Source organism: Trichomycterus rosablanca, chromosome 12 (genome assembly GCF_030014385.1).
Source record: "Trichomycterus rosablanca isolate fTriRos1 chromosome 12, fTriRos1.hap1, whole genome shotgun sequence".
Classification (NCBI taxonomy): domain Eukaryota; kingdom Metazoa; phylum Chordata; class Actinopteri; order Siluriformes; family Trichomycteridae; genus Trichomycterus; species Trichomycterus rosablanca.
The window spans coordinates 22,767,185-22,789,861 of NC_085999.1; the positions used below are offsets into that span (position 1 = coordinate 22,767,185).

General features: G+C 37.8%; 2 protein-coding genes across 3 annotated transcripts in view; one reads left to right on the forward strand and one right to left on the reverse strand.

Moving 5' to 3' along the window:
• Positions 1 to 52: 52 nt before the first annotated feature.
• dbr1 (debranching RNA lariats 1) lies at positions 53 to 10,826 on the reverse strand. The gene is made up of 9 exons (XM_063006595.1): positions 10,739 to 10,826; positions 10,066 to 10,430; positions 9,215 to 9,339; positions 7,936 to 8,016; positions 7,771 to 7,856; positions 4,714 to 4,938; positions 4,543 to 4,620; positions 3,153 to 3,298; positions 53 to 1,757 (listed from the first exon to the last, which is right to left on the reverse strand). Exons 2-9 carry the CDS (start codon positions 10,260 to 10,262, stop codon positions 980 to 982), a joined length of 1,716 nt encoding a protein of 571 aa, XP_062862665.1. The 5' UTR covers positions 10,263 to 10,430; positions 10,739 to 10,826; the 3' UTR covers positions 53 to 979.
• Positions 10,429 to 22,677, forward strand: part of armc8 (armadillo repeat containing 8) — a 31,379-nt gene continuing 19,130 nt past the window's right edge. The window contains exons 1-2 of one of the 2 annotated variants that reach the window (XM_063006594.1): positions 10,429 to 10,452; positions 15,102 to 15,178. In XM_063006594.1, the coding sequence (XP_062862664.1) occupies positions 10,450 to 10,452; positions 15,102 to 15,178 (80 nt within the window). In that variant the 5' untranslated portion in view covers positions 10,429 to 10,449. Of the gene's footprint in view, positions 10,453 to 12,497; positions 12,549 to 15,101; positions 15,179 to 22,677 lie in introns of those variants that run through there. The other variant, XM_063006593.1, reaches the window with a different exon arrangement.

Genomic DNA, 22,677 nt, shown 5'->3' on the forward strand with positions numbered 1-22,677 from the left:
TACAATATAGGTTTTCTGTAAATTAGATTGGATCACTTCTTAGCACTGTTAACTGGAATGTCAAATAAAACAGTTCTTTCTGCAATAAACAGAACGTTGGTCTTCACAGCTGCCCATAGACTGTGACCACAGCAAGTGTTCACAGGACTTGTTTGCAAAACATTGTCAACTTTTCAACCTGAGCAGCACTAATCATAAAAAATCAAGGTAGTGCTGCCACATTTTTTGTAGTCTTGGTGACTAGTATTAAATTTTTCTTTTTTTAATGGACAAGAAAATGGATTTTCATTGTTCCTTCTATCTCCAGTAAATCACGTCTTGTACTACAATTGCAAATGTAAATTAGGCATGTTTTTAGTGACTCTTGAATTACGTCCGACTATGCACACATCTTTTCAGCATGACACGAGTCAAACTAGACCCATTTAAAGTGGATTGACTGTATACTACAGTATTTAGACCTGTTTTTTTTCTTTTTGCACACTTTGTTGTGCTGTAGATTTGATTTTGAATTGATATACTCATCGCTCAACCAGCCAATAGTATTATTCACGATTTGAAAGCTTGATCCCATGGGTAGTGGGCTAGTGTAATTTACTGATGTGCCACCCACGTGCCCTCACCTTAATATATAGGACAAAAGGACAAATGAAGTGATGTTGAAGTGTTTATCAAAAGCAATTAGCTCATTATAATCATATTTAAGCATGTAAAAACAATGGTGTGCTTCCAGAAACAAAATGAAAATATGGTAGTTTCTGTTAGATTCTAAAACTCAAGGTTTTGTCCTTGAATGCAAGAAATTATAGTTTAAAAATAGTTACTAAAAATAAGTAAGAAATCAGCAACTTAAATTTAGAACATCTCTTTACAAAAATGTGTTGTAAACGGAAATGTCAACACTTGACGTAACTGAAAAATAGATTCCCTTCACCTTTTAAATTTGAATCACTCGATCATTTATTTACTCTCTCTGTGCCTAACTGTCCTCATCATCAACCGCTGTGTAAATTATCTGGTTGCGGCGTTTAATTCTGGGTGTGCTGTCTGTGGGATTTAAAGTTTCTTTGGTCTCTCCACTAGAGCGCTTGGGTACTCTAGCTGGTAAGGCAGTTCCTTCTTCTTCTGAGCTCATCTGGGAAAAACAGGCAGAGGGCGGTGTAAAGGCAGATGGTGGTGGAACACTGAAACCCAGATTTGAAGGCTCGTCTGACTCTGGTGCAGCTTTAGGAGCTGGTAAGACGAGTCTACCTGCTGCTGTTCTGTGAGGGCTACTGTCTCTATCACTGTCCTGAGCTCCTACTGGAACCACTGGTACAACTGCATCTGTGCCCTCCTGCTCTCTGTTCCCTTCATCTTTTCCCTTCTCCTCTTCTTCATCCCACTCATCCTCAATGGTGATCTCATCAGGGTTGTAAGAACTGGAAAGAATTGAGGTGTCAGTGGGGTACTCGCTGGGCTCGTCTACACTACCTGAGCTCTGGTTGTCCTCATCCTCCTCTTCACTGGCACCCTCCACAGCTGTTGCAGTGTTATTAGCAGCCTGGCTTGCCAGAGCATAGATGTCAGTCAGGCCAAGAGTGGCACACATCTCTGTGGTCTGGGGGTTTGTGCAGTAGGACGGGGAAGTGTAAGGCAGAGGGCGAGATGGGTCGTAGGCTGGCACAGTCAAACTAAAATTCTCAGGGATGACTAGGTCACCATTTAAAGCGCTCACCACATCTAACATGTCCTCCTTTGAAGCACTGTAGTCCCACCTAAAGAAAAAAAAAAACAATAAGTCTAAATGGAAAACACTGAAAATTTAATGTATGGAATGAAAGTTTTGAATTCAAGGTCTTGGGTATTTGAATTCTTGTGAACTTGATAGGTGTGCTCTTTATCTGGAGTTCTGGAAAAGTGTACTACCATTATTTTTTTCTTTTGAAAGTTTGAATTTGTTTGTTGTGGCCCATTGCTGGATTTCAGTGATGTTGATTTGCATCTGTTGCTCTATATGTGGCATGTATTTGCTTTTGTAATGGATGTACAAGTCGTCTATGTAGAGACCACATAGGGTGTTGGGGGAGGTTTTCTTGGACACTGTTCATTTTAAGGTTGAAAAAGGTGAGCAATAAAATACAATAAAATATTTATTGCAGGACTCCCGTTTCCTGCTCATGGCTCTCAGAAAGGGTTTTATTTATTTTTACTTTCAATTAACCATCAGTTAGAAATGCATTTATGAATAAAAAAATTATGAAATTATGAAACCTGCTTGAAGAAGTGTCATCATTATTTCATTCCTCCATAATGTGTCATGGGCCTTCACGATGTCAAAGCAGATAATTACAGTGTGCTGCTTTTTGTTGAGGGCATCTTGAATGAATTCCTATAACTTCAACAGGTTGTCTATAGTACCCCTTTCTTTTTCTGAAGCCGATTTGGACTTTGTTTAAGATATGGTCTTTCAGGTAAGTCTGATTACCATCTCCTCAATTGTTTTGCTGCGACAGCTGGTCAAAGCTATCATGTAATAACTGCTTGAGAGGCTGTGGTCTTAGGAATCGCTTTTGCACATGCTATGTTGTGGGCTACTTGTATGGTTATGTTGAGTTCTTCTATTGTAAGGTCTTTGTTATATGGCACTGTGTCATCACAACAGAAATTGATTTGGCTTTGGCAAGTTGTTGTGCTATTTTTTATGTGGTTGTTGTGTTTTTTTCCATGTTTTATAAAATGGACCCGTGGATGATCTCCTTTGCTCATGTTTTTTAATTGTACGTGTTTGGGTTCAGGCAATTCTTAGTTTTTCGATGTTTTTGCTGTTGCTTATTTTAATTTATTTTAGTTTTTTATTTTGGATGTTGCTCCACCTTCAGGAGTTGTAGATTGGCTTGTACAAGTTTGCTTCTGCCTTAACGAGTCTTTGTTTCCACCCATCTTTAATTAAAAATTACCCAAAAGATTCTCCAGACATAAATGTACCTATGTATTACTCTGAGACATTCAGGGGTAGTGGTCTATCTCATTAGACATCGACACCACCACCATGTTACACATGTACGTTTGATTGTGTTATAGGAAAAATGTGCAGACATGACAGTGCCTTTTGACATTTAATTTCTTAACATGACAGTGTCTTTTGGTATTTAATTTCTTAGTCATTGTACCTGGTGTAAAGGCCATTATTCTCAGGTGGATGCCAGATGTTTGGCGAGGGCTTCTGAAGATGAGAGGTGGCTTTCAGGATGGCCAGCCACTCTGGATCATACTCCAACTTGTCAGAAGAACCAGGTCTGTCTGCTATCTCAACTATCTGCAACATCAATGTAAAATTATATCGTTTAATAAATGCTAATTGTATTTAGAGTGCTGTGAAAAAGTATTTGCCCTTTACTCAATATCTTCTATTTATGGTAATGGCACATTTAAATGTTACAGATCTTCAAATAAATTTTAATAAATTTATAACCCTAGCTTTTAAATAAGCATTCCATTTATAAAAAATTTATTCAAAACCTACATCATCCATGTAAAAAGTAATTGGGAGTCATGGGAGACAAGTCAGGACTTTGACTCTGCCACTGCAAAACCTTAATTCTGTTCATTTTGAGCCATTCAGAGGTGGACTTGCTTGTGTGCTTTGGGTCATTGTCAAGTTGCATAACCCAACTGTGCTTGAGATTTAGTTAAACTGACAGGCAGACATTCTTATGATTTTCTGACAGAGAGCAGACTTTATGGTTGCATCAATTATGATAGGTCGTCCAGGTGCTGTGGAAGCAAAGCAGCCCCAGACCATCAAACTACCACCACCATGTTTGACTTTTGGTGTGATGATCTTATGGAGGAATATGGTGTCAGCTTTATGCCAGATGTAGCGGAACCCATGTTTTCTAAAAGTTCCACCATTGACTCAACAGTCCACAAAATATTATCCCAATAGTCTTGGAGGTCATCTAGATGTTTTTGTGGTGTTCTTTTTGGTCAGCAGTGGTTTGTGTCTTGCAACCCTCCTATGGAGGCCATTTTTGCTCAGTAACTTTCTTATTATGGAATTGTGTCCACTGACTTTAAAGGGCAGAAGCCTTAGAATTGACATTGTAACCCTTTCTAGACTGAGAGATTTCAATGGCTTTGTTTCATTTGTATTTGAATCTCTTTAAAATGTGGCATAATGTGCTTCCTGAGAACTTCTTGACCTGCTTCACACTGCCAGACAGGCTCTATTTAAGTAATGTTCGAACTTATCAGGTCTGGCATTAATCATGCCTGGGTGTAGTCAGTGAAAGTGAACCTAACTGTGTCAATTGAATTTGGTTAACTGGTTAAAGTAGTAAGCAAAAGGGCCAATTATTCTTCACATAGGGCCATGCAGAGCTGAAAATCATTTTTACTTCAATACATAAAATCTTAATTTAAAAGCTATTAAAAGTAGTTTGATGATCTAAACATTTAATTGTGATAAATATGCAAAAACAGATGATATTGGTTCGTTTTTACAGCACTGCAAAACAACAACAAATTCTATTTAAAAGTATAACTAAATCAGCATCTTACCTGAAGAAAGTCTCTGTGGGGAAGACACTTGTCTAAAGAGAGGAATTTAGTGGTCTTTGGTGCAGCATTACCCTTTCCCTGTGAGCACAAAGACAGAAGGTCTAGCCATAATGCACACACATGTATCAATCACAGTTTATTTTTTATAAGCGTAATGGTTTAGAAAAATACCTTGTGCTGCATCATGGCAGCAAACTTGACGTGCAGATGGGCAGAGAACCAATAGCTGGGCTGCAGATGATTAAGCAGCTCAGCAGCAGCTGGACTGCCTAGTGTACCTGACTCCACCTCTTCACGCAAGAACTGTTTTTTCCTTAGCAGCTGCTCTGTGCTGCCGTAGTGGTAAATTCCCCGTGGCCAGTCATGTGTCATGAAGACATCAATTGGCAACTGGATCTACAGCGTTACAAAGAAGATTCAAAACAAGGATTGAATGGCACATGTCCTCTATGGGTTATTGTGTATGTGAATGAATGGACAGACAGACAGATGCAATCAGAAATATTTAAACCCCTTTAAAAATAAGAATTTATACCTCTAAAGTAATGTTTTTGTTTTAAATTAGCTGTCATGTCACTTACTCAACCTTGCGTAATGTCACTGATTTTAAAACCGACAGTGAGTCTGCCTGACCTAAAGTTGGGTTACAACATGAACAAAACTTTGGAAACTCAATAATGACCCTTAATCTGTAATGTGTTAAAGAAACATTACCCAGTGATGAGTTCTAAACTAAAAAGCTGTCACAAAAAGCTGAGACATTGCAACAATGGGCATACTGTACAATGATTTCCAAGGCCGTGAACATTCCTAGAAACACCTTTGTGTGCATTGTTCAAAAGTTCTAAACTTATGGAGCAGCAGCAAATCTGCCTCAATGTTGGAGAAAGCCTAACATTTCATCCAGAGGCCGTAGCAATCCCATCATGACAACACACAGAAACCAACAAACAGTATATCTGCAACAGACTTAGACAAATGTGTCAAGCATAAGATGATCAGAAGAATGTCTTCATGGCCTGACTCCATGATGCATGGCACTCTGGACCAAGAAGCACAAGGAAAGGTCAACTGGAATACGCAATAAGAAATTTGGACAGGCCTGCTGAGTCCTGAGATTTGTCAGTAATGATGTGGGGATGTTTTTCTTTTGCATATTCTTTATGTCTGGGCAATGGAGCAGGGTGGCAACACTGAAGCCTTTTTCTACAAAGAAAAAACCTCCAAACCTGGCTACAATTCACAAAAAGTGTTTGTTTGTTTATTTGTTAGTTTATTGGGATTTTAACGTCATGTTTTACACTTTGGTTACATTCATGACAGGAAGAGTAGTTACTGATTACACAAGGTTCATCAGTTCACAGGGTTATATCGAACACAGTCATGGACAATTTAGTGTCTCCAATTTACCTCACTTGCATGTCTTTGGACTGTGGGAGGAAACCGGAGCACCCGGAGGTAACCCACGCGGACACAGGGAGAACATGCAAACTCAACACAGAAAGGACCCGGACCGCCCAACCTGGGGATCAAACCCAGGACCTTCTTGCTGTGAGGCGGAAGCAATAATCAAGGTGGAAGCAATAATGAACAGTCAGTCAATTTTGACACAAAACCTTCAGGCCGAAGATGAAGAGGAATTTTATCCTTTATCACAACAACAACACAAAACATACCTCCACATCTACAAAATAATAGCTTCACCAAATGAAGATCAAAGTTTTAGAATTGTCCATCCAGAGTCCAGACTTGAATCCAGTTGAAAATCTGTTGGGTGACCTGAAGAGGGATGTGCACAGGAGATGCCCTCACAATCTGATAGATCTGAAATGCTTTTGCAAGCAACAGTGGGCAAGGTCAAGATGTGCCATGCTGTCTTCTACCCAAAAAGAATAAATAAACCAAATATAAAACCAAAATGTGCTTCAACAAAGTACTAGTTTAAGAGTGCATATTTATGCAAGCACATGCATCCTTTAGTTTTTTTTGTCCCCATTCCCTTCCCCCGAAAAGATTTTAGTTTGTTTTACAATTTCATTCTATTGATTATTGGTCACACTTAAGGTGGAAACAGTTCTAAAATAAATAATCTTGGTCTCAACTTTTTATATCACAAAAACCTGGCGTTTTATATCCACTGTGTACGTGTGGGCATAGTACTGTGCTTAAGTGTTAGACCAGTACTAGCTTTGTTGTTTTCACGAGCTTTAACTGACTACCTATATATATTTTTCTGTCTCTTTATTAAGATACACACAGAAATACATGTACACAAAATAAAAAAAAAAACATCTAAGCACATCTTGGAACTTTTTTTAGGGAGACTGTCTTGAAGTTTTCTGAAGTAGTCTTTTAGTATATTAAACCAGGTTTCTTTAAGGTTTCTTTGAACTCTATGGAGTCCGGTCCATGACTGTCAGTGTTTTATCAGCTGCTTTTTTCTCCAAATATGATACCACTGCATTAGAGGTGTGCTTGGGATCATTATGTGTGCTTTTATCATGATGAAAAATAAAACCATGCCCAAACAGGCACTTTTCAAAGAGAATGGCATGATGAATTAAAAGCAGTCTGTACTTTACAGCATTTATGATCCCATGAGAGAAAATATCACCAACACCACTGGCAGAAGTACAGCCGCAAACTGGGACAGACCCTCCATCATGTTTCACTGATGGGTGCAAGCACTAATCTCGTTGGACCCAAAAATTTCAAACTTGGATTCATCACCTCATTATACTATTTTCCACTAATCTTTATTCCAATCTTTGTGAACTTTAGCATATTTAAGCCTTTTCACCTTGGTCCTCCTCCATCAAAGTGGTTTCTCAGCTGCTACCCTTCCAAAAAGACTATTACTGATCAAGTTCCTTCGGACTGTAGAAGTGTCAACTTGGCATCCCGATGAAGCTGCCAGATCCTGAGCCAAGTCCCTGCTCGACTTCTTCCGTTCTCTCAAAGAAGAAACTCTGAGAAACTCATCTGGTTTTGAAAGTTTACTTGACCTTCCAGTTCTTTTTCTTATCCTTGCCCTTTTCTGATTCTACAAACTTCTTTGTAACAGCCTGCTTGCTGATTTTGCCTTGCTGCTGTAAAATTTTGATTTTTCACCTGTTAAATTCTGTGACATGCAATATTCCTGAAGTGATTATTTTCTTGTGGATTACAGTATATATATGGGTCACTACATTTTTCTTTATAAACTTCAATCTTCCTTTATGACCTTACCTGTTTAAGTTTAAATACATCACTGTTCCTAATGTGGTAGACACTGCGTAATGTTTCTTGGTTGTATGGTGGAAACTCATAGTGCCCTGTAAACAAAAAAAAATTTAATGCCAGCACCCTGGTTATAGAGCTAGTATGAGGCAGTATTTTGATGATTTACCTCACCTTTTCTGTAATCATGGCTTTTAAAAATTCCTGAAAGGCCACCGATTCTTATACCTTTGTAGCGAACAATGCCAGCATAACCTAGGGGGAAAAAAAGAAGCAAAATAGTCATTTTAAAATGTGAACTGCTTGAAAAATAGACTGCTTAAAAACAGATTTAACATGAACATACACAAGTTCAGCTAAAAATGGCCAATTTCAATGTTAACAATGCAACATTTTTATTAATTGTTCCAATGCCTGCACAAGCCATATTAAAGTTGGAATAATGAGTGTGAAAAAACACATATAAGCATTCCGAATTCATTTATTCATGTAAATTAATATATGTAAATTAAATAGTAGTTTATTTGACAAATGTGACAATCATATGGATTGTGTTTCTTCTGAAAGTCCTGTAGAAAAAAACTGATAAAAAATGATTATCAAAATTGCTTAATATGGAAGTTATGATGCTCCTGCTAGCATAAACCAAATCCCAAATCAAATCTTAGTTTGTATTTCTGTGCACTGCATACAACTGGTACTGGTTCAAGTTTTTCAAAGTATAAAAACTTTTCATATTTGACTCCTCAAAAAACTGTGCAAAACTGCACAGAATGCACAAGCACCTGAAAGCATAAAATGCATGGAAAAATGAGGCACAAAAGCATGGCCAGTTTGTAATAACAAAACAAACAAACAATTTAAAATAGTGCTGGATTTATGGAATAGCTTGTTCATAAGTAGTTATTTGGTTTGTATTAATCTATCTGTGGTAAGCATGAGCGCACAGTGGAAGTTTGATGAACTGTGAACTATGATTATTATCACTGGGTACTGTGTTTAATTCACATCGTCTAACTGTATTGCAGATTTGTCATTTTCATCTTTTGTCACATCAGTAAATATGTTGCAAAAGTGGCAAATACTTCCAGAATGAACATAAATTGCAAATATTGAATTTAATGTATAAACTGTATATATTTGATTATGTTTCTTACATGTTTTTGGAACCAAGTAACTAAAAAGATCATCAACAGATGAATTATCAAAATAATTAGTAGTTGCATCCCTAATAGAAAATGTCAAATATAATAATAAACAAGAATAAAAAAAATAAATAAAATAATAAAAATAGAAACAGAAATTACCTAAAAATAAAACATAGGCTATAAAATTTAAGATAAGATTTTTAAATGTACTTGCCATTATTAATTTAACCTATTTAGCTAGTAATTTAAATAATCATCAAACATGAAGTAAAAAGAGCATAGAATACAAAGCACACACATCTTACCTAGATAGTATATATTTGGAGCCACCCAGCCTCCATAAGGAAGTTCTTGCAAATGATTAGAAGCTTCATGGTTGCCACCAATGAAGATGGTCAAAACAGGTGCTTTCTTCTCCCCAGAATAGTACCTTTTACAAAAAGTGCAGGATATCAAACTAAATCAACAATAACCTTTTCCTAGCCTGGTGCTTTTTTTCTCCAGGACCTGGCTAAAGTTTTAGTAGTGTGTGCTGAATTTCACACTGGCTGACTTTTACATTTGTAAATCAAATAACTTAATGCAGATTTAGTCAATGTAAAAGCTGATTTGCTTTTCAATTAAAGCAGCATTATGGAGACATATATTTTGGTTTACAGATAACAAATAGCTGTAAAATATGGAAAAATTTTGGCATATATTTACACAAAAGCAATGTGGCAAATAATGTAAACACAGGCCATTCTGAATGAGTAAAAATTCCCAATATTAATAAATAAACTACATTTAATTTTAACTGTGCAGTGTTACATTACTTTGCGTGCAAGATCTAAACGTATTTTTATGATTTGTTATAGCAATGTACTTTTGTGTGTTTTAAAAACATTTTACTAGCATTAGTGATGGCATAACGCTGCATTAATTTACCCTGTAAGTGTTAATATAGCAGTAATACATAGCAGGGCTGCACTACTTGATTCAGTAAAAATTAGATTTTAAAAGGATTAATGATAATAAATGATAGAATGCATTTATTTTGGTCAATAAATACGAATGTAACTTGCAAATAAAGACAACGTGCTTTACGTTGTTAAAAACATAAATCATGCATTTTCATTGACATAAATGATAACTAGCCACGTTGGCGTTTACTTACTTATAAAATGTCTGCATGTGCCTGTACTTAGGTGGCACTGCCATGCACTTTAGGTCCCCCTCATTCCGCACAGCCTGAAAGTCTCCACAGCACAACAGCAGATCCACCTTCATGCCTTCCTTCTGCTCCAGGTAACCAATGGTGTCGTATATCTTGTCCAGCTCGCCATGACAGCAGCCTTCCACAGCTATTTTCATGTTTGGAGGTGATAATGGTTTTTGACAGGCAGAAAAATGACTAACAAGCTTGTTAGAAGATCCTGCTGATTACGAGCAACTGTTTTATTAGATTCAAGGTGTCTTAGTCACACACATCACTACCAAAAGCTGCAGTCCCTCCACACATTTGTTGACAGAGAAGGATGGCTGTGGAACAGAAGAAGCTATGGTAAATTAGTTGTTGATAATCAAACAGCTTAATTACTATAAACTTTATTAACTGCGCTTCATAACACTTATTACCGTATATAATGCACTGTATTTATATTAGTGTACTTGTATTTGCTGCAGCACTAGACGAACTGACACGAAGCCACAGTACTACAGCGAGCTAGCCAGTTAGCTTGGTGCGTGTTATATGTTTAATGTTTACAAGCGACCAATATTCAATAATAAACCCCACAGCTTCGTTAAAGCGCCGCAATTCTACAATAAATGTCCTTGTATGCACATACCTGTAAGAAATATTTGTAATTGTAATTTTGCTAGGAGCACTCAGCTAATGAAAGAAGCCTCCAGCTAATGAAAGAAGCCTCCAGTAACCTAAAACTGCACGCATGCGCAGTCCGGTAGCTCGCCTTCCTCAAAGTAAATTTATTTTGCTCTCAAAATGCGCTTTCCATCAGGATTATTAAACATTTAAAAGGCCAAAAAAGAATTCACTGTTGTTTTGTAAAAAATTTTTTTAGCTGCGAACAGTATTCTGCTGCAGTCTTATTTAATTACTGATTTTTGTTTTCTAACCACTTTGTCATGATTGATGTGTTGGTGTGTCCGGTACCATACAAGACATGGACCACCAATTCGCCGCAAGGCACCACACTCTTACACACCTTCAATCACTCACACCTGTGGGCAACAACAGTCAAAACAACTACATATTTGGGTATGACACTGACACTAACTCATACGCAACGTTTTATTCTTCAGTCTAAATTGTGCCACAGCTGGTGTAGTGGACACTGCAATGCAACATGTCTGGAGACTGCTGGAATTAAGCCCTGCCTACAATCATCTCTCTGTTGCATGTTTCTGCTTATTTTCCTTTTAGTAATTAGCTTTTCTCAAACTTCTTTAAAAATGTGGAGGGTAAATGAATTGGTGCCCTGTCCAGGGTGTATTAGTAGTGTTTCTGCGTGGTGCCAGACCCACCGTAATGACTGACCAAATTATGTGGTCAGTGAATAAATGAAAGAATAAAATGTTTTTTTTTTTTACAGATATGCTTTGCTAACGGTTTGTTGTTATTTGCTTGATTCCTGTCATGATTGACTATGTCTGTTTTGCCTAAGCCATGTGCTGGATTGATGTCCTGTCCCTGTGTTGCTGCCTTGTGTCCAGTGTATAATGGAGCCAGACCCTTTGGCTTTATTCAAGATAAAATGGTACAATTTTTAAAAAAGTTTAATGCAATGCTTTTCACATCCGTTAATAGAATACTCAAGCATTTTACAACATTTTCTACATTATATGTTGTGTATGACAATTAAGACAATTTAAGCACCATATTTAAAACCCAGCTGTAATAGACATATGTCGTGAAATATGTTGTTAGCAAAATTTCTTAGAATTTTTTTTTTTTATTATTTTATTTTATTATTTTTATTATTCAAAATATTAATAATAACCCGAGTGTTTTTTCAAACAACAAAAGGTGGCTATATGTGCAGAAGATTTATTATTAATGACTAAACTATTTAGTAAAACGAACTGTAAATAACTTCTTTGATATAAAATAATTATTTGTTTAATACTAAAACTTAAATTTTATACAAACTTTTTTCACAGTAATATTAAAACAAATAATAAAATAACAAAATAACGAATTAACTCTAAGCGTGTTTGTTTTCTGGGGAAAAACAATCCCATTAGACAACTTTTATTTCTCATCAAGCATGGCTCATTTTCAAATGACAGATGTTGTCTCAAATCGCATAATTCTTGCTATCTAGTGCACTTTTTTTTTTACCATAGTCAACATTCTATTATAATATGTATATAATAATATAATATTATAACAGCTCATTTTTTTAAATCATGCAATGCATGCAAGTATGTTGAACGTATGTTGGTGTCCAAACGATATTATTTCTGGGATGCCAAGCCCTCCTGAACACACTTAGGAGTGTGCTGGAAGTAGGGAGTATAGTGTTTTTAGGACACGTGGGCAGTGTGGAAAGTGCTTCTCTGAGTTGTGTTTTTCGGTCAGGGCAGAGAGACATGGCGTGTCTTCTGGAGGCCCCTCTGCGCATCAGCGTGTTATCTGTAAGTACCAAGCTAATTCTCCTACAAACGTAATGCTTTTATGCTGCTTATTGCTCAGCATGATCAATCTGATTGTGTTTAATGTAAAAATTAAAATTACTGTCAGTGTGAACCTAGTGTGCTTGAGTAAATGGCTTTGAGTCTTCACAGAGCTGGTCACACGGAATGAGTTGCCGGCGTGCTAAGCTTACCGACCTGCACTGCGAGTCCAGGACAGTGTTTTATATTAATGTGCTGGTGCAAATGTCTTATTTTAATATAAAATAAATTAAATAATGAGTATGAGAATTGAAACCAGAAGAGGCTATTAGGCTAAATACCATTCTAGCAACGTTAGTTAAGTTGAATACCCTTAGCCTTGTAGCTTACTGGCTTCCAGTTGTTGGACTTGTGGGTCCGACAGAAATTAGTTTTATTTCACAAATGTTAAGTTTTTTGGTACACAATAGATGAACAGATACACTTATTTATATAAAAAAAAACCCCACACCGGTTTCTGCTGGTTATGTGCGGCTGTCAGGTTAGCATGCTAACTGAAAGGAGCGGCTACAGTGATGAGGAAACGCCCCCCGTTTTGTTGCTTTTGAAGTTTAAATACTAAAAAACTATGATCAAGCGGTGCTGAATCACAAATCAGCTGCTTATGCCACATGTAGTGCAAATACGTTAAACATCATCTTAGAACCATGCAGGAAAGTGACATGTTCCTCAGCGTGAAAACCATTTCTCAAATGTTTATTGAAATGTAGATATTTAATGCAGTAGCGTTCGGGCGGCGAAACGGTTTGTTAGGTAAGCCCAGTGTAGGGCACCCTGCAAGGGGAAAAGGGCTTTAGTATCACATGGCTAACAGTGATTTTAAGGAGATCACTATCTAGGTAAAGCCTTTGCAAAAGTGTTTTTTAAATAGTTCTAAAAATGAGCATGATTACCCCCACAGACTTTGTGTTTCAGAAAGGTAAACAAGGCAAAACACTTTGCATGTAGCTAAAAGATATTGACCAATGAGAGATGACCAATAAATGAACCAAAAATGTTTTTTTAAATATTGTTTTATTTATTTAACCTATTAAGCTCTGACTGGTCACTAACAAATAAGTAACACAAATAAGCGCAGTTTTTATGATTTTACCAAATAATATAACAAAGAATTGCAAAGTAGATGTTTAACTGACACTAGTGGCAGTGTCAGAGGGAGGGCAGCCGACTCCTTCTGCTGCAACACTGACTACTGTGTAGTCAAGGCGTTGATAAAAGCAGTAAAAAATACAGAGTGAGTAGCATGGTCTTCTGTACATATTAATAAACCGCCACTGTACAGTGTAAAGATGCGACTCATATTTTAAGAAAAGCATATGCTAGTTTGCTGTTCTTGGCCAACTTGGGTGTTGTGCAAACAGTAGAGGTCACCAGAGTATATCTGTATGGGACAATACTTCTTCATTCCTTTGATTTTATTAGATTTTTTTTTTTTTTTTTTTTTTTTTTTTTTTATATTTTAAATGTTAATAATATGTGAATCATTTGATCAGTTTTAATGAACAATACCCTCTTTTTAAACTATGTACATGCCAAACATCCCAGTTACAATGAAATGAAGGAATTTATGCATACTACATAGTATGGAGAAGTAATAACTGTTATACCCTATGCACTGAATTGAGAATTCAGTTTATACCTGTGTAACTAAGAACATAAATCAGCAGTTCTATATTAAGCATGTTACTATGGAATAAACAGTGGACCAACTATTCAATAAATAATTATTTTGATTAGTTGTTGCAGCCCTATTAGTATTTCTTCTTTTTCCCTGCACTACAGTTTAAGGCATTACTGTTTTAGTATAGGGCAGTCTATACCTCATCAGGTCACATAGAATCTGCTGACATTAGTTAGCAGGACTGGCCTTTGATCTTAGTGATGATAACTGCTGGTATAATTGTTTGCACAGACTAAATTTGGAAAGGCTTTAGATCTCTCAGTGTCTTGGGTTTGTTTACTGTGGGTGCCATGTGACTCTTAGAGGCTCTGTGCTGTCATATGACTGTCAGAAGTCCTCATACGAAATCAACTGTTTTTGATAAGGCATGAGTGGGAAGTAGAATTCCAAATGCTGCATACTAGTGTTTGTGTACATATCCAGGAATGCTAGAGTGATTTGCACTATTTTTTGTTAACAAGAAGCTTTCAAACATTAGATGACTCAGCCCTATCTCTAGTACTGTTGCTTACACATGGTAGCATGGTATGCCTGGGTGATATTTGAGCCTTACTGCTTGCTCCAGAGCAACAGGATATGTCACCATGCTAGTGTTCTTGCAAAGTAATCTAAATGCTTACTTTCTTTCTAGAAGATTCCGGGCCTGCTAAGGCCCGCAAACAGATCAGGTGTCAGATGATTCTTTAATGACCAAGAGAGCTGGCGATGGCTGAATTCAGTGCTCACAGTGGGCAGAGTGCTAGTTTGCTAGCTTATGAACTGCTGCAGTTTTGTGTTCTAGGGTTTAAAGTGGGGTAAAAGAACTGACGCTTGACTTTTTCTTTACTATGCAGGAAGTTACAGCCACCAGTCGTCATTATGTTGACCGGCTCTTTGATCCCGATCCAGAGAAAGTGCTGCAAGGTGTCATGTGAGTATGTGTAAAAAAGATTTTTGTGTTGTACACAATGAAACGTAAATGTAGAGAATTAAATAAAACAGACTGCCTTTTGCCCCACCATAATCCACCATAATGTAACACTTATCACTGGATACGTCTTATTCTCACCTTATGTGAACAGTGAATTCAGAAGGTATCTAGACTCCTTGACTTTTTGCAGACTTTGTGTTGTGAGTTTAATTTTGAATAAATAGAAATGCTTTTTCTACCCTTCAATCTCCACCATAATGATGAAGTGAAAAGACGGGTACAGTTATGCATTACATTACATTTGTACTGGCAGCTTCATACCGCATATATGTCTGTGGTTCAGAAATCTTAATTGGAGCATGAGACATAGTGGATTTGACAGGACATAACAAATGCAACAGCTTCCTGGGTGCAACATGTGTATCCCAAATCTCTTGTATACAGTGATAAATGATTGCAAAGCCAGGCGTATAATGGTACAAGACTTATATAATCTATAATACAGTACATATATCTTGATATTTTATGGATAATGTTTATGATGTTAAAGAGGCCCGCTCCAATCAATCAGCTGGTCAGGATGTGTCCTAGGTTGTATCTCTGTCAGTCCCTAGAAAGCTTTGGCTCAAGGTCAATCAAACAGCAGTTCCATCTGGTTGTTTGAGTATATCACCTTTATAGCCATAGTAGGGCTGGACGATATATCGAGATTTTATAAAATATCGATATATTTTCATACGCGATATAAGATAAGACAATATCGCATATATCGATATAGATGTTGCGTTCCAGTTAGATCAGACAGTTCGTCTTTCTCTTCTCCCAGTTTGTCTCTGCACATGTTCACCTGCCCCGCCCCTCTCCCTCACTGAACACAACTCGCCCCTCCCCACCGCTTCACCAGTAAATCCTGCAGGCAGCGGTAGCATGGAGACGGATCAAGACATGACAGAAGCTACCGAGGAGGAGCTGCTTACTAAAAAGAAAAATAATGACTCTTTTTGGAATTATTTGGAGATGGTTCGTATTCAAAGTGTCAGATGAGCAGCAGAATAATGTATTCTGTAGAGAATGCCGAAAACAAGTCCAGACAAAAGGTTCCAGCTCCGTGTACCTTTGGTCATTCGTTTTCACTTCAAATCCCAAAGTTAAAAAACAAGAAAATGAGTCGTTATTCGTTTCAAAAACCAATACAAGGGCATGCACGCGCTGACATGTACGTATTTACTTCACATTAAGTGTTGAGAAAGTAATAATAACGTAACGGTGCGTCTCCTGTTGTTCTGACTCTTGTGTTTGTATATGTGATGTGCATATACTTGCTCTATCTGTAAATACAAACATTATGGGGATTTCTGTACTGGATGTTGTACGTGGTTGTGTTAGTTTATACTGGACGATCGCCCGACGTCCGACATGTCATTTATTTATTTATCTTCTATTATAGTATTTCTTGTTGTCGGCCAATAAACAACCAAACATTATTAAATTGCATGAACTAACTCTGCAGTAAACAAGGAGCAAACAGCAATTAAACAACAAATAAAGCTGTTAAATAATAATAAAGTGCATGAAGAAGAACGCTGATTAAAATGCATTAAATGTTGTAATAGTTACATAGTAACATGAACGATTAGTTCTGCCTGTATTACAGAACTGAGTTCTATACGTAAAAAAAAAAAATTAATATAAATGTTATGGCGACATATACCTAAAATAATGTATAAAGTCCAAACATGGGGGGGTGGGGGGTTAACGAGGGGTTTACTTTAACAGGGTTTTACTTTTAATGTCACACAAGCTCAGCCGGAAACCGTGTCATTCCGACATCTTCCCTACACACTCGCTCCCTGCGCCCTATAGTACACTTAACATTCTTAAAGGGCCAGACAATATATTTGTAATTCACATTACACAACAGGAGATGCCTTAGAAAACAACTTTTTTTTTTTTTTCTTAGAATAGCTCTTTTTTTTTTTTTAAGGAAAAATAGTTCTTGTGTAAAGCTTCCCCAGCATGAATATTAATAAAAGTGCCTGTAAAAAAATTGGAACATGTAGCTTTGTCTCAGAAGTGTCTTTTTGTTATTACCTTATGGGATAAAAAAAATATAGAGATATATATCGTATATCGCCGTTCAGCAAAAAATATCGAGATATTATTTTTGATCCATATCGCCCAGCCCTAAGCCATAGTACACATGCACTGAAGGTCTGAGGCCTAGTGCATCCACATGTTGTGCTTTGAGGTGGCTGGGGAGTAAGGGTGATATGGCTAGCAAACATAACCCTAAAAGAAAACTGACGGACAACATAAATGACCTAGACCCAGCTACCAGTTTTCCCCCCTCCTTCATAAGTGAGAATTGGCCAAAGTTCATCTTAATGGAATCTGCACCAAATGAAATGCTCCTGGTCAAACTTTCATTGCTCTTTAAAAAGGTATCATGTGCATATCGGGATCAGTGAAAGATTTCACAAAAAGCTCAAAAAAGGTGCAAGCCTATAACCTTTTACACTTTCAAACATTTCTTGGTATCTGCATAAAGGTGTTTTCCCCCATTTTACCCTTCACAGCTGTAAAGGAGCCATCCACTGCAGGGAACTGCAGAAGCCCCAGAAGTTGCGGGGAACTGCAGAAGCCCCAGAAGTTGCACATCAAAACATAACCAACTTCAAACAGATAACAATCAAGCGACAAATCTATTATAACTTACACAGACATAATTTAATACCCAACTGTGGACATGGAGCTTTATATATGGTGAACAGGGTCACAAGCTACCCTGTTCAAGGGCACCCAAGTGCAGAATCTGCGAGGGCCCCACACTGCCTAAGATAAAGCCTGCCTAGCCTGGACCAAAGAAAAGGAAATCCAGAAGATCAGATAGACAAAGTTAGTCGGTCATACAGAAGCACGAAATCTCGAATCCCCCAACTTTAAATTCACAAAATGCTTTGCAGCAATGGTAAAGACAACCCAATGAAGTGTATGCCAAACATCACTTACATGGCTAAATAAGGATAAACCACAGATCACTAACTTTTATGTCTTAGGTCCCCCTAAAGTCAAGAACCCGCCCATTATATAGGACTGCTTTATATGTGGCTGATAATTGGTGTCGTGAGCCACCACCTCTGTTGGGAATACTGTACAGTATAACTCTGCTAGGCATAGTACATTAGCTGAAATAGTGCTTATTTCCATGATTGCAGTTTTGTCTAAAGAGTTAGCTTTTAGTCTTATCAGACTTGAGAAACTTTCTCCTCATGTTTCATCTTCTTTAGCTAATTCCAAGTGGACTGTCATATACCTTTTACTCAACAGTGTTTTCAGTCTTGCTCTTTTGCCATAAAAACCTGATTTGCTGTGGTGGTTGTCAGTCCAATTCAGTTTGATGGTGAAGAGCCACAAACAGTTTCTTGGACTTCATGCAACAGGTGACCTGCCACAAATTGCAGTAATTGGACACATCTTAAGATAAGTTAAGCAAACAGGATACACCCGACCACAGTCTGGAGTTCGAGAGCAACAGGTCTGAAGACAGTTTTTGATTTTCAATTCAAAATTTTATTCACTTCATCATTGGGTGTTTAAGTGTAGATTGATAGGTAAAATGAGAATTATAAAACGGATAGTTCCGGTCCTAAAATCTGTTTGGCTGAGCCGCGTTCGAAGCCGTTGTAAAATCCCCGATAAACGCACACCTATGACCACCTCACATCATTCCATATTAATACACCACTGAATAGAAAAAATTTATGTTATTTTCGCCCTCATGTTGCCTAGCACTGTTAATCGAACTATTTTGCGTCGCGGAAGAATGCTTTATTGTAAGTTTATACACAATAAATACATTTATGAATTAAACATTGTTGTATTTATTATATTTTATGTTGACCGCCGTTTTATAAAAGCAATAAGCCACTCGAGACCGTGCATTACTGTTATGATTTTAGCACGGGGAAAGAAGTTTTAGGCACTCCGCTTCGCGTCGTGCCAAAAACGTCATCCCCGTGCTAAAATCACAGTAATGCACGGCCTCTCGTGGCTTATTGCTTTATTATATCCATGCCAAATCAAACCTACACCACAATAAAGTGCACATAAACTCAAGTAGTCTGATTCTCTGAATCTGACGTATTCAGTCAAGCCGGAAAGTCTACACACCCTGTTCACCTTCTCCATGTTTTATTACGTTACAAACTCATTCTATAATAGATTAAGTTCTTTTTTTGCCTCAAACATCTACACACAGTCACCATTAATTACAAAGTGAAAACAGGGTTTAGAAAATATGCCATTTTGTTTTATTGACAAATTTTTTTTATTTAGGGGTTACATATCTGTACACACCCTTAGCCTAATCCTTGGTTAATGCACCTCTGGCAGCAATTACAGCTTCAAGGCGTCTTGGGAAGGAAGCTACGAGCTTGGCACACTTGTTTCTGGACATTTTTGCCCATTCCTCTTGGCATATCCTTGCTATTTTCATCAGGTTGGATGTCGGTACACAGCCATTTTCAGCTCCTTCCACAGATGTTTGATTGGATTCAGGTCTGGGCTCTGGCTGGGCCACTCAAGGACATTCACAGACTTTCTCCAAAGCCACTCCTTTGTTCTCTTGGCTGTGTGCTTCGGGTCGTTGTCATGTTGGAAGGTAAACCTATGCCCTAGTCTGAGGTCCAGAGCGCTCTGGAGCAGGTTTTCTTTATGGATCTGATATTCCTAGATCAAAAACTCTCCTTTAAACCCCACATCCAGTACGTAAAAAACAAATGCCAAAAAACACTAAACATCATAAGAGTACTAGCCAATACTAGATGGGGAACAAATTTCCACCTGCTCAAACACCTGTACAAAACACTTGTGTAACCCAGACTGGACTATGGCAGTATCATATACGGAGCAACCAAAACGACATACCTACAACCTATAAACACAATTTACCATCAAGGACTAAGAATGGCCCTAGGTGCGTACAGAACATCTCCCGTAGAAAGCCTATACGTGGAAGCAAATGAAACACCACTTCATCTACGACGACAAACTCTGGCACTGAAATACACTATCAAAATCTACGGGAATCGATCAAATCCAGTCCACCAAGCCATATTTAGAAATCACTTCGAAAATCAATATGAGGCTAAACCGACACAAATCCGACCACTAGGACTCCGTATTAAACCGGACCCGGAAGCCCTAGAGCTTCACATGGATTTACTGAATTAGACCCATCAGCTAATACCCCCCTGGGACTATAAAACACCAAAAATCATACTGAAACTGGCGGGAAAACAACAGCAAAACACCCACCCAAATGAATACCACCGTTTATTCCTAGAAACCAGAGAATGTTTCCCACACCATATGACAATCTACACAGACGGAGCCAAAACTGAAACAAGAGTCACAGCAGCAATCACATCTGCAAACTACCAACGCAGCATACAATTACCAAACTACAGTTCCATATTCTTCACAGAAGGCTATGCTCTATTATTAGCCTTATTTTTACAGACTCAAAATCATGCCTAAAAGCCTTGGAACACCTTGACACAGACCACCCAATTATTTCTGAAAAACTGAGAAAAGATAAAGAATTAAAAGAACAGGAATATAATGTAGTCTACTGCTGGACCCCAGAGACGCCTTTCCAAATATCTTCTCATTCTTTAAAAACAAATGGCAGAATGAATGGGACAGTAAACCACAAAACAAACTGTACGAAATGGAGCCAAAAGTAGGACAAACCTACACTAGAATGGACATTCGACTAAATCAAACCATCCTCACAAGATGCCGAATCGGACACACTAAGCTAACACACAAGCATCTCCTCACTAGGGAAGATGCTCGAACCTGCCATCAATGTAAAGAGAGACTAACAATTAAACACATACTGATAGACTTCTAAACTCAGAAAGACAGGTTTTTTAATGAAAACGAGCGAAATGTGCTTAAATCTGCAACATCAGGGAAATTTTTTTTTTAACATATTTAAATCTAAAACATCTTTTATAATTCGTTTTAAATGACATAAAGTGAAGAAGCAACTTGAGTACCGCCATATAAATGACCCCAGTGTGTTGGTACAGTGCTAAAACTAATCAATCAATCTTTATGGATCTCGTTGTATTTAGCTTCATTCATCTTTCCCTCTATCAGGACTATTTGCCCCGGTCCCGCTGCTAAAAAATATCCCCACATCATGATGCTGCCATGCTTTACTGTAGGGATGGCATTAGCTGGGTGATGAGCGGTGCCTGGTTTCCTCTAGACGTGACGCTTGGTATTCAGGCCAAAAAGTTCAATTTTGGTTTCATCAGACCAGAGAATCTTGTTTCTCATGGTTTGAGAGTTCTCTAGGTGCCTTATGGCAAACTCCAAGCGAGCTGTCATGTGCCTTTTACTAAGGAGTGGCTTCTGTCTGGCCACTTTAAGATAAAGGCCTGATCTTCTGATAGGTTCTCCCATCTCCCCAAGGATACGCTGGAGCTCTGTCAAAGTGACTCTTGGCTCACCTCCCTGGCCAAGGCCCGTCTTCCCCAATCACTCAGTTTGTCCGTGTGGCCAGGTCTAGGAGGATTTTTGGTGGTTCCAATTTTCTTCCATTTACGAATGATTGTGGCCACTGTGCTCTTTGGGACCTGTAAAGCTGCAGCAATTTTTCTGTACCTTTCTCCAGATCTATGCCTTGACACAATCCTGTTTCTGAGGTCTGCAGATAATTCCTTTGACCCCATGGCTTGGAGTTTGCTCTGATATGCACTGTCAATTGTGGGACCTTATATAGGCAGGTGTTGGCAATCCCCAATCATGTCCAATCAATTGAATTTACCACAGGTGGACTCCAATTAAATTGTAGAAGCATCTCAAGCAGTATCAGTGAAAACAAAATGCACCTCAGCTCACTTTTGGGTGTCATATCAAAGGGTGTGCACGCTTGTGTACATATTATATTTTACATTTTGATTTTTAATAAATTAGCACAAATGTCTAAAAACCTGCTTTCACTTTGTCATTGTGGGCTATTGTGTGTAGAATTTTTTAACAAAAAATGAACTCAATCTATTGTAGAATGAGTCTGTAATCCAATAAAACGTGGAGAAGGTTAAAGGGGTGTGCAGACTTTCCGACTTGACTGTATATAGAGTAATAATACATGTCTGTATTGGCCAGTGATAGCTCAGTGGTTAAGGTACTGGACTAGTAAACAGAAGGTTGCCGGTTCAAGCCCCGCCACCACCAAGTTGCCACTGTTGGGTCCCTGAGCAAGGCTCTTAACCCTCAATTGCTCATTGTGTTCCGCTCACTGTGTAAGTCGCTTTGGATAAAAGCGTCTGCTAAATGCTGAAAATGTAATGTAAAAATGTAAATGTCTTTTGCCTATAAGCAACACATGCTTTTATACAGACATAATACCAAATGATGTAATAGTGTTTTAAAAACAAAACAATGGACAAAACCATTAAAAGAGGTTAATTGTAATTGTATTC